The 12,826-nt window shown below is 44.9% G+C and overlaps 1 protein-coding gene across 3 annotated transcripts in view; it reads right to left on the minus strand.

Annotated features, from left to right (window-relative positions):
- Positions 1 to 8,954, minus strand: part of AGXT2 (alanine--glyoxylate aminotransferase 2) — a 37,374-nt gene extending 28,420 nt beyond the window's left edge. For 2 of the 3 annotated variants that reach the window (XM_045186322.2, XM_024578600.3), the window contains exons 1-3: positions 8,798 to 8,954; positions 2,154 to 2,242; positions 1,006 to 1,190 (exon numbers count right to left, since the gene is read on the minus strand). In XM_045186322.2, the coding sequence (XP_045042257.2) occupies positions 1,006 to 1,190; positions 2,154 to 2,242; positions 8,798 to 8,891 (368 nt within the window). In that variant the 5' untranslated portion in view covers positions 8,892 to 8,954. The remainder of the gene's footprint in view (positions 1 to 1,005; positions 1,191 to 2,153; positions 2,243 to 8,797) is intronic. The other variant, XM_045186320.2, reaches the window with a different exon arrangement.
- Between the last annotated feature and the right edge of the window lie 3,872 nt (positions 8,955 to 12,826).

Below are 12,826 nucleotides of genomic sequence, written 5' to 3' on the forward strand. Positions count from 1 at the left end.
TCAATGGGGTGACAGGTGTCACAGCCAGATCGCCCTCACATCCTCAACCTTGGAGAATTGGGACAATACTCTAACCCATTGAACTACCAGTCCAGGACTGTTCTATGTTTTAAATTTCACTGGAAATTTGTTTTGCATTCTCCTTGGATCTCACATAGGACTACTGCTCCCTGAAGATGGAAATGGAAAGGAGAAGGGTACGGGAGAAGGCGAAGGCTGGACCCCAGGGTTGGAACTCACTCCTCACTGCCGACAGCTGCTGGCAGAGAGCAGCCCTCACCTGTACTTTGACAGAAGGGCCCAGACCTATTCCATTTATTTAGACTTGCTACTTTATTTTTGTCCCACTTAATGTGCATTTTTTTGGCCAGATTATTAAAGGCAAGAGGAGCCAGACATTAAAGTGAGATGGCTGGACCGAACCCGGAAGGACCACAGAAAGGCCTGTGAGGGCATTGGTGTGGGTGGGGGGTCACCAAGCTAGCACAGAACTCAAGGTCACAGGATCCATATGCTCTTCATGTGAATTTCCAGCCATGTTACATCTTTGTCTTACTGTCCTTTCTTCCCTCATTCATGGGACAGAGATCCTCAGGCTGGGAAAGATTTGTCATCTGTCTTCATCCCTCGCCCCACGCACCAGCCCCTGTGCTCTGTGAGAACTGCCTGCCTTTCTCTTCTTTCTGCCTTTTCCCCCTCAGTGACTTTCCTCTCTTTGGAAGCTGTGATCAGTGACACAGCACAGTGACACGTGTACACACCAAGAGTCCGATTACACAGTATACCCCACACTGCGTGTGCTATGAGAAAGACTAAAACTTGCCTGGTCAAGAAAAAAAGTGCAGTGGTAAGATTTTTTGTTGCCCAGGAAATAGCAGGGTGCGCGTCCACCCTAATCTGGGGTATGCCTAAGGAGAGAGAGGTCCCAAATCACTAACATGACTGTTAGCCTTTTTCCCATACATCCTTCTGGAGTGAAAACCCCAGGATTCTAAGGATACTCACGGGTGGCAGTGACCAACACTGACGGTGACAATCCCAGAAAAGAAATCCAGGTATCTGTTTCCCTCATAATCAAAGAGCCACTCCCCATGCCCCTGGTGGAGCAGCAAAGGCTCGGAGAAGTAGGCCGTCAGCACGGGAGAAAGGTGTTGCTTGTGGATCTCCAGGACACGGTGATAGGGAAGAGACTGCGGACAGAGAACAGCTCAGCATCAGAAACCTTCCTTCTCCCTGCCTCCACTTTCTCACAGCAGCAGGTCACTATAGCAACACCTCGGTCTCTACTGACCCAGGGTAAGGCTGCCACCCCATGTGCTAGTGGGTCTTCCATGCAGGGCACCCAGTCCTTCCTTTCAGGAAGGGGATGTCATTAATGTGGCCCTTTGGTCCCTTTCTAGATCGAACATGAAGGAGGGAGCGGACAATTTCTACCTCTCAATGGAAACCCTCGGCTCTGAGTGGATTTTAGCTGTGAAAAAAAAAAGACTTTGAAAGTAAATGTCTGAAGTAGTTAAGTCAGGTTTAAAAATTTTTTTATTTTGCTGCATGTTTTTTAGAATTAAAAAAATGAGTGCTGGTGATGGTCATGTCCATGATTATTAGACTCATCTCCTCTACTTCTCTTCTTTGTGGGTCCCTCCTGACTATCTATTAGTTTCACAGTTTCTAACCTGTGAATATAAATTTTAGTCTAACCTGCAGACTAAAATTTTGGAGAGAGAGAAAAATTAATTAGCCCAAGAGCAAAATGACAACTTGATATTTTTTGGTGGAAAGTTCACGGAAACTGTCAAAATCAGAACATTTTTAAAGTTAATGTGCACCATCCTATTTTGTGATACATGTATTTATATATGTGTATGTAGATTTATACCCCTGTCCCTGGGACTTATCGCCACGGATAGTCTCTTCCTTGCGCTGTCACTCTCTGTCTCTGCCTGTCTCATGCACATGCACACCGATTCATACAGGGGCACCGAAGAAAATCAGAGGGTTCAGATGGCCCCAAAGATTTAAAGGGCAGGCCATCTGCGATGGGATGGCTCAGTGACAGGTGGGGACATCTGTGGCTCCTTCTAGAGGAAACAGTGAACTTAGCCTTTTCTAGAAGAACCACCTCTTTTAGGTTTTCTTAAAGCTCTAACTCGTACCTGGTATCTTGCAGGTGTGAAGTCACATGGAGGCATTCTGGGTTTTGTATGAAGACTGAACTTGGCCGTGGACCTCCACAAGGCACCTACTAAAAGCGAAGTGAGTTAGGATCCTCAACTAACCATCACACGCGCCTGTTTGTACAAATCACCTACAGTTACCAAAATCCATAGGATATTTTAGTTCTTCTTGTGATTGCACTTTTCCCATTACATTCGTCTCCCTTATACCCCCTCCCCCTCACAATCACCCTGCTGTTCTCTGTGTCCATGAGTCTTTTGTCCTTTTTGTTCAGTCCCCTGACCCCCTAACTACCACCCCCTCCATAGCTGTCATCCTCTATTTATAAGTCTGTCAGGATATTTTATTTCTTAGTTAAAAAAAATCAGTCTTTAGTTTGGATTTAAAAACTGAGGTATCTCAATAATGAATTTTGTGGAGAAAAAAAGATGGTTCTTCTGAAATGTAGTCAGTGAAGTGTGGGAAGTCCTGGTTTTTCCCGTCGGGGTCTTCACGAGCTTGGAAAGCCCCTCCCCACCCTGGGACAGCTACTCTTGTCTTTCCAGTGGACCCAACTTCTGCCAGTGCTGTGTGTTGCTGGGATGAGTCCTCTTTGTCAGTTGAGGCATCTTCTAAGCGTTGGGCTGCCCAGGGCCTGACTCCCAGTACCTGTCCCAGTACCTGCTACAGGGCTGGCTGACAGTAGGTGAGGAATGAATGACTCTTGAGTTTTCATACAGGAATGAAGACTGAGAGATGCCAGGAAAGGTGCGATATTCAGAAATGCCACATGCAAATAGACGAGAAAGGCAAAACCTTCCTCCAAAACACAATGGCACGAAGACCATGATGAGACAAGACTGTGAAAAAGCAAAGACAGGCTGAGCCAGAAGGGACTTTAGATCTTTTCTGGTTAAAATGCTCATCTTATCAATGACAAAGCCAGCCTAAAATGGTGAATTAATTTAAGATCACCAAGCTGGTTAGCGGCAGCACAAGGTGAAACTCCAAGTTGCTGATTTCAGCCCAGCGCCTTTTCGCTCACTCACTGGCCACCTTCAGCCTCCCCTCTCCCAGCACAGATTTTAGTGGAATGATGGAGCCAGGGAAGATCAGAACTGGGACAGATATCGAGAGACTTTATAAACACTCTCCAAGACAATGCTGCTACTTTTGAAGATTCAACGTCAGTATCAAGATAATGTTACAGGTGGAGAACGCTGAGGTTGAGGGGTCTCTTGCTCAGCTTGAAGGTTTGTGTCCATGGACGGCATGGTGTTTTATGTGGCTATGAAGTCACAATCCTGAGAAACACACTGAACGATTGTGTTTTTAAAAGAAGATGAAGTGTAACGGCACTGAATATGTTCCCTTTCAAAGAGCTCTCACTCACTTTTCTGTTCCAAAGAATCACAAATGTCATCAATTTGCTCTTACTTTAAAAGCAAGTGGCTTTTGGCTACTCATGCATAAAAACAACCTCCCAAAATGATAGTTTAAGTTTCCTGAGAATTTCACCTTTTGAAAAGCCTCTCCTTGTGTCCCTCTACATTACTCTTCTGAGATGAAAAAAAAATTCTGGATGTTTCTAAGAATTCAAATTTCCTTCACTCCTTCAGACTGTTTTTCCTGTCTGCAATGTTGGAGTTGCCCATTGAGAAGGCTGTAAACACTCTTGACTTCAAGGTTGTAGGAATTATGAAAGTGGGCTGAAGGGGGAAGAGAATTGGAAAGAAAAATTTGATAAAGGAAAGTCTGAATTTTAAACAGTCAAAGTAAATTCATTCATCTGTTCAATCATTCATTCATTTACCCAGCTGATAGGAATATAATGGTGGGATGAGGGCTCCAAATGAAATACATAAAATCCTGTTCAAGGATGGAAGGGAGGAAGGAAGGAAGGAAGGATGATAACAAGCAAGTAGGACAAATTAGTCAAGTGAAATAAGGCCAGATAACATTTCAAAAGTCCATTGCCTTTTCATATCTCCTCTCTCACTAAACAACCTAAATTCAAAATAAGAGTAATAATACTAACTGATGGACAACCCCTCCCCAAATGCTTTGGTTTTCATTATTTGCTAGGGAAAGTATCTAAATATATAAATTATTATGTGTATTCTTTATTCAAAGTAGCCTGTGTTTTGAGGATGATATGAGTTGAGGGTTAGTAAAACTTCTCTTGGGCTCTTGGAAATTCTGTGTGCATATACACATGTCTGTCAGTATATGCATGTACACATGCCTGTGCCCACACACATACACATGCATTAGCATGCACACACACATGCCTATCAGTGCACACACATACACACATCTGTTAGTGTGCCCGGGCACATGCATGTCTGTTAGTGCACATGTGTATACACGTGTACTAGCACACTCACACATACATACCTGTTAGAGAGTGTGCACACACATGGGTGTTAGTGCGTGTGGACACATGCATGTCTGTTAGTGCATGTGTGCACATGTCTGTTGGTGTGAGCATGCACATGGCTGTGTATGGGGGGGAAGAAACAGGCAGACCCAAGAGGGGTGGGGAAGGGACAACTGAAATCTGAGTTAACAACACTGAGTCCCAGGTTTATTTCCATATGGGCATTTTGTGTTGCTTTTTATCATTTTAACTGTTCTGGTGTTGCCTTTTTAGGCCCCATGCTAAACACTGATGACAGCTAATGATTTTCATCCAATTCACCGATTTCCACTCCAATCAACCTGGACAACTCAAAAGTGACATTCAATTTCCAGAACACCACCATCCTGATATAGTACATGCCAGGTGGATAATTAGATATAATTTTCCAACTGCCTAATTCTCACAGAGTTCCAGAGCACATAAGTCACCTTAACTTTTTCTTCTTTCACCCCAAATCATAGAGTTAAAGAGTGAAAACTGGTTGGGCCAGATCATTGGACAGATCAATTTTTGTGGGCTTTTGAAAATTCTAGGGGACATTCTCTTTGTAATGACAAAGATTTTTCTGACATTTTTCTAACCAGCTTCCGACACAAAGGAGGTATTTATCAAGTGCTTCCTTACCCTTAAAAAAAGGCTGCAAAATACTTGAAAATACACAGTAGACACATTTGACAGAACACTAAGGTGATTTATTAAAATGCTAATTATACTTTACTTCTGCTAGCATAGCAGGTAACTTAAAAAAAAATGTGTCCCCTTGGCTGGTATAGCTCAGTGGATAGAGCGCGAGCCTGGGAAGCAAAGGGTCGCAGGTTTGATTCCCAGTCAGGGCACATGCATGGGTTGTGGGCCAGGTCCCCAGTAGGGGGTGTGCAAGAGGCAACCACACATTGATGTTTCTCTCTCTCTCTTTCTCCTTCCCTTCCCCTCTCTCTAAAAATAAAATAAATAAAATCTTTTTTAAAAAGTGTCCCTTTGGGTATCTCATTTGATACTTAGGATAGCCAATGACTTAGGAAGATTTTATCACTCACTTTAGAGCTGGGGGCCAGGACAGGGTCAATCTGAAGTGTGTACAGTTTGAGGGTTGCACCCGCCTCCCCCACCCCGCCCCGGACCCAGAGGGTTGAGGGCTTGGACGGCACCTTGTGGAAACCTGTTGAAACTAAGGTGAGGTCTGGATGAGCCAGGGGCAGTGCTTGGCTGGGGAGACATTTTTTCTCCTCTGCTCCCCACTGAGCTGCAGCTGCCAGCTCCCACACCAGAGAGGAGCTCCCTGTTCTGCACAAACGGCTCCACAGTCTGCAGGAAGTTATCAAGGACACTTGTCCCCTCTGGACAGTATCATCCAGTCCCCCCACCACGACCGGCAGCACCAGAGTCTCCCGGTGGGAACCAGCTCTGCCGAGCTGTGTGCTCCCAGTGGCAGGGTAATGTTGGGTGGGGCAAACATCGGTGTGCAGCTGTGAGTACGAGAAACAGAGTTTCTTCTTGTATTATTGTTTGTTAATTGTTGCATTATTTTCCATAGGAACAACTGTAAGCTGGTTTCTGCCCCAGCCTGTGTATCAGATGTCTGCCTCCCATGGGGGACACCCAGGGAAGGGTGTGAGGCCTCTGATGGGTGAATGAGCTGTCTGTTCCTTAGGACCTGAAGTGCTGAGCGAACACCCGGATGGAGGGAATAGCTGGGGGTCCTCATCAGAGCCAGCACGTGCCTGTGGGAGATGTCCCTGCTGGGCCTCTTCATGCCCAGTCCTGCCCCTTCCTCACCCTCTTGCCGATTCATAAATGAGGGCCAGTTGTCATTGTTCACAAGCAAGAGCTGTGCCCGATCCTGAGGCTGGCAGGTGACCCTTCCTTTCAGCACCTGTGGGAGCAGACCTTCTCTGAGGCCGCCCCTCCGGCCCTTGACCTCGAGAGGACTGCCCGGGGAGGTGCAGCCTGGGGACCTCCCTTTAGGGCCAGTTCTCATGTTTTTCTTAGAAAAGGTTTTGCAGGAGTCTCAGGAAGTTTCTCTTTGAAATGGGCATTATTTGTCATCTCCCAACCCCGGTATACCCTCCTTGTGGGAGAGAAGGCAGATGACAAGAAAATGGTACATTAAGCACATACCCCACCTTCCTGGAAATGTTATACATTGAACAATTATTAGCTAATTAGTAACAAAGAAGGCACCACTGAGTTATTTTCTCCACTCTTTTATACTGAAAACAGATTGCTTCTATGACTTTGTGTCCATATATAACCCAAAATGTGCACAGTAAACATAGGCAAGGCCTAGCATGTTATGCACACCGAGATCATATAGTAGGTGTTAGATAGGATTGTAATATGTTGATTTTTGCATATCTGACATACTGAACACCTGGTGACTCTCCCATTTAACACAGCCCCTGACCCCTCTCCCCCATCTCTTTTTCCTATCCCCTCACGCTGATGTGGTTTTATTTGTGGTGAGTATCTGTACTAGATTTTTTTCTTAAACACTTTCACTTGTTTACCTTTTTACCCTCAGCCTCCTCCCTGGGGCACACAGGGCAGTGGCTCGGCTTCGTTCACCTCGGCTCTGTCTATGGAACAGGTACGGACTTAGGTGCTCAAACACTTGTGATTAGATGGATGTCTTGCACACAGCAGGTTCTTAAGAAGAGTGTGTTCAATGAGTGTGTGTTTGGATGAACTAACACAAGCAAGCATATATGTAGGTACCATAGGTAAGAAAGTAGAAATCAAACTCCAAAGGATTTTAAAAGGCTAGGTAAAGAGTAGCACATCATGCCCACGTGGTGCGGGCTGGCAGGTTACTTCTCCTCTGTAGTGGAGCTACATTAAGGAGTCCTCAGGGAGCGGATCAAGACCTCCAGGCACTGAGCCTCAGCGGCCATTTCTACGACACCTGCTGCCACTGTCAGCCCATCTCTACAACCGGCAGGGGTGAGGGGAGGAAAGGGGAAGGGGCCGCAGGGAGGGCATTTCCTTTTGCTTTGTCAACAACTGGTACCTTCAACATAGTGTCCTTCTTATCAAGCATAAAACTCTGGGTATAATTTTAGCTCATGCTTAGAAAGTGTTGGGGGTTAAATGATGTTCTGGTAAAAGATCTGTGATTGAGAGGAAAGAGAAATCCAAACAGGATTGGAAGAAGGGCAGGTAAGAAAGGGTCTGGTGGGACCCCTCTGACTTTGGAGTCAGACAGACCTGGCTTTGAATCCCCAGCTGTTCCTGCTGGGTTTGTGCCTTGGCCCAGATTTCTTCATCATTCTTTATTCTTCTGTCTCTTCCTCTGTGAAATGGGATAATGGTACTCACATGTCTGGTTGAAGATGAAAGGAGATAATCACTTAAAGCATCAGACATCTTCAGCTTTAAAGAATTGCAATTGAGGGGAATAAAAAGCAAAGAGGGGAAAAAGAAAGTTTAGAGAAAGAGGAAAGATGAGGAGAAAATGGAGATAAAATTGATCGTACTAGGGAAAGGAAAAGGGTTTCCTACCCCCAATTCAAAGTTGTGAGGCCCAGGGTCCCACTGTGGCACATGCAAGTGTTGATAGCTACTCATTCTCGTGTTTGCGTGGGACATTACTGAAGGCGTGGTGGGGTTCTCATGGAGCGGGATACGCATGCAAATCGCAAACACATAGGACATAATGCATGAAGCCAGCAATGGCCGGCTACCCCAGGTCCTCTCCCAGGTTCTGCTGGAAAGAGAAGAGAGTTGAGTGGGAGAAGAGGACCAGGGTCAAGTCCCAGTTTCCCGGAAGTCTCGGGGTTAATGACTGCACTTCTCTGAGTCTCAGTCTCCATGGCAGTGATGGAGAGGCTAGTCCCCCCTCCCAGGGCACGGTGGAAATGTGTCTGTTAAAGTAGTCATCATTGAGCATCTATATATTGCAGTTAATACTTTCCTTTGAGTTGCTTTCCTTTTATTTCTTCTTTATATTACAGCTAAGGTAGCATGTTGTTTTTATTTTGAAAGTTACCTACCAGTTTTTATTACCTACGAATTTCACTTCAGGACAAAAGGGGCATTGGAAAATCCTGGACGCAAGAGGGGGGCATTGGATCTGCTAGGGTGAGACCCACTGTATTAGATGACCCGTGTCTAAGATCCCTTGCAGGTCTAACATTCCAGAATTCCAGGCAACAGGCTCCAGAGCTTGGCCTTCTCCCTCTCCCTGACCCTCTGCAGCCCCCCCGCCCCCTGGTGTCCACTCACAGCTCAGGCTCAGGGAAGGGCACGTCTTGCGAGTCCTGGGTGAGGAAGTCTCCAGGTGCAAAGTTCTTGGCACAAGTCTCCAGGCCAGAGTCATCTCTCCTAGTCAGGAAGCAAATCCCCATGGAAGCCGGTCAGAGGAAGAGCTCCGACTGCTCACCCCCAGGCTGGACTTTGAGATTAGGATGGAAGGGGAGGAGCTCTGGAAGGGACTCCAGGGGTGGGGACTGCCACCACTTCCCACAAGCCCAGAGCTTTTAGGGCTGGCAAAGTGCCTGAGGGAGAGGGGACAGAAGGCAGTGGGAGCAGGGAAGGAGGGAGAGAGCGGAGAGAGAAGGCAGGCGGGCAAAGTGAAGGTGTTCTGGACTTGTTTTGTCAGTTTTGTGTTTCATCAGGGTCTCACGGGGTGAGCTTCTCTCTGCAGGTGGATGGCGATGTGCGGAAGGCTCAGAGACTGAGAAGGAGGATGTCAATGAGAAAGAGAGAATACTGTGCATGAAGTGAATGGAAAAAGGACTTGGTTTTGGTATTGAGGGCTCTCAGAGGAAGACAAGAAGGATGGATAGGGGAGGGGCATTCAAGGGGAGGGAGAGGGCTCTGGGCAGCTGGACATCCCCTTAGGTGCCTGAGAGAGGCAAGAAGCTGAGAGCTGAGAGTTAGGGTGCTTTGTTTTTATTGCATTTTAGTTTCTAAAATTCCCTCTTGTCATTCTTGCCTCCCCCTTCCCTAGTCTCCCCAGGCAGCTATTTAGTGTGTTTAAGATGTATCTTTTTGTCAGTCTGCATTCTTGTTACACATGTACTATTGGTGGTAAATGCATGTTTAGTTTATGCAAATATGTGTCCTTTCTGTCTCGCACTGAGAGCCGTGTTTCTAAGACCCATCCGGGTTGCTCTGAGTGTCTTTCTTTCAGGTTCCCAAATATTGTCAGGGAGAATGACTGTGCCTTTGCATGGTGTTGCCAAAGGGGGACAGTGACAAAAGCAACTGGGGCTGGGGGATGTGAGGGATGGTGTGAGCTCACCAGCTGTGGGAATGACCCATGTCAGTGAGGCCAGGGGTGCACACCCTCCTCCTGGGGTGCCTAATCTGTCACGCTGTCGCACAGAGGTGAGAAAATATTGAGTTCCTAAGTCTGGCATCTGTTCTTCACCTCCTTGGGCTGTGATCAGCTTTGTCCTTGTGAACTCCGCAGGCTGCAAGCTCCTTTGGCTTGAGATTTTTCTTAGGCTGTGACTTTAGCTACCCAGCAGAGGCACTCAGTGACACCAGTGGCTGCCTAGGGTGGGAACGCAAACTATTGCATCGCAGAGCTGCACACTGAGAGGGTGTGTCTTTTTTATTGAACAGGAAAAAATTTATTCTGATTACCATGGCAATATATGGTTTTTTAAAAAAATTTTATTATTATTCAATTACAGTTATACAACTCCCCATCCCTCCAGCCCAATTATATATATATATATGGGTTTTTTGTGTGTGAAAACAAACACACTCAAGTCTAAAGACACAAAATCAAGAGAGTAAAATCACAATTAACCTGACCATTATATTTTAGAGAGGACTCCATCAGAAATCTTTTTACATATGTATACCTGTGTGTATACATGCCATTTTATAAACTGCCTATAGTCAATAATGTAGCTTTTCATACAAAAATATAATTTTTCACAAAAATATAAACCTGAGTCGCCTGTCCTAATTTTTTCATGATATTCCATTATGTATTTAATTTTGGGATGTTCTTGGCCGTTATTACTTCACCTATTTTGTCTCTGTTTTTTCCTCTCTTTCTAGTATTTCCATTACACATATATTATACCTTTTGAAATTGTTCCACGGTTTTTGAAGGTTCTGTTGTGTTTCTTCCTACTCATTTTTCTCATTGCATTTCAGTTTGGGAAGTTCCATTGCCTGTCTGCAAGTTCACTGACCATTTCCTCAGCCGTGTCTGGTCTGTGAATGAGCCCGTCAACAACAGTCTTCATTGCCGTTACAGAGTGTTCGATTCCTAGTGTTTCCTTTGGACTGTTCCTTAGAGTTTCCACCATTCTGCTTACATTACCCATTTGGTCTTATATATCTGTTTGTCTCATTGGAGTCATTAGCTTTACTTATAGCTATTTTAGATTGTCTGAGGACTCCAAAATCTGTGCCATATCTAAGCGTGACTTGAATGCTTACTTTGTCTCTTCAGACTGTGTTTTTTCCCTGTCCTTTTTGTACCACTTGCTACTTTGTGATGACATTTGGTAAGTAAGTAAGCCCTTAGTGTGAGATTTTATGTTCCTCTGGTTGGGAGCTGGATGTATTTAATGTTAGCTGCACTTGTAGGTGCCAGAGGGGTCAAATTCCCTCAGTGTCCTTGTGACCTCTCTTGTCTTAGGGCTTTCCTAAGAGTTCCCCCTTAACTAGAATCCTTTTTATTGTACTGGTGCCCTGAAATCTTATCATGGGACCTCAATCTTTTGGCCAGCCTATGTCTCTGGACTCTCAGCTTTACATGCATTTCTCCAGTAGTGTAACCTAAAAAAATTTCCACCATCTACACCTTTCTTTGGCTTCAGTTTTTCCAATCTATTTCCTTGAAGCCAGTATCCCTGTTGAGTATTTTTTCCCCCTTTTTCGGATGAGACAGGAAGATGAGACAGGACCTCGGGGGAATGGCCCTTACATAGTGGATGTCCTCCCCCAGAGCAACGGAGGGATCATCATCACGAAAATGGTGATGCTCCTCTAGGTACAGCCCATAAAAGCTTAGCATCCTTCTAAGAATGTGGCAACCAGAGTGTTTCTCATTTTCACACTACTCCACACCAGTCCTCCAGCAACTTGTTGAAATTACTGTTTAAGAAGTGTTTCTACCAGTTATGGCTCAGGTGACTTTTGCTCCAGGTTAAACAAGGCTTGGCTGTAAGTCTTGGGATTTGCCTCTATCCCTGGATTTCAGAGTGACAATTCACTCTGCAACCTCACTTCTTGGATGGATTTAAAAAAATCATTGGTTTTCGGTTTGTCCAGCTTCATCTTGTAAAAATGGGAATGACAACTTGCAAGCTTGTTGCATGTTGAAGATAAAGCTAGAAGCCTTCATTTATTTTATGCAATAAGTCCCTACTGATGGAAAGCTTTATTTTCTCTAACATCATAGGACATAGAATTTTATGCACTGTGCTAATTATGTTTTTCTCTGGGTAAATTTCTTGAAGAGAAATTTCTAAGTCCAAGTGTATGCACATTTTATTTATTCATTTAAACATCACCCAAGGATATATTTATTGATTTGAGGGAGAGAGAGAAACATCAATTGGTTGCCTCCCATACAAGTGCCAGTCAGGGATCGGGCCCACAACCTAGGCATGTGTCCTGACTGGAGATCGAACCTACAGCCTTTTGGTGTGTGGGACGATGCTCCCACCAACTGAAACACTCAGCCAGGGCCATATGTACATTTTGAATGCACTCCAGTGAGATGGCATCAGTTTATAATTTAACTAACATTGCACAAAACTGTTTCCCAAGATATTGGGTCTTTTGGTTTCTTTAGAATTACTATGATATCCACTGAAACTGAAAACTCAGGTGGCGAGGAAACTTAGATTCCCTCCAGAGTATCATCGTCAGTCTAGGAGTCACCTGACATATCATCCAGGATCTCTTACCGTAGGTTCACAGAAAACATTCCTATCAAATAGCTGTTATCTGTCAGTAATAAGGGACTTTAATAAGACACGTGTGCTATGGATCCTTTTCTTTTTTCCCCTCCAAGCAGATCAGGTGTAGTTTCCTCCATTTTACATAAAAGAGGAGAAGATGAGGATCTGCCCCAGTTTACAGGCCTGGTAACAGGGGGGGTAGGACATCAGTCTCTCGCCATCTCAGTTTCCCAAATAATGAATTACTATGAAGGTACAGATGTATTTCATCTGGTGGGGAAATGTGGGAATTTCTTTTTGAAAAAGATAATTGGAAAATGGGAAAGCATGGAAATTCTGTTGTCATGTTAATGATTAAAGGGGAGTTTTTTTTGTT

Source organism: Desmodus rotundus, chromosome 1 (genome assembly GCF_022682495.2).
Source record: "Desmodus rotundus isolate HL8 chromosome 1, HLdesRot8A.1, whole genome shotgun sequence".
NCBI lineage: Eukaryota > Metazoa > Chordata > Mammalia > Chiroptera > Phyllostomidae > Desmodus > Desmodus rotundus.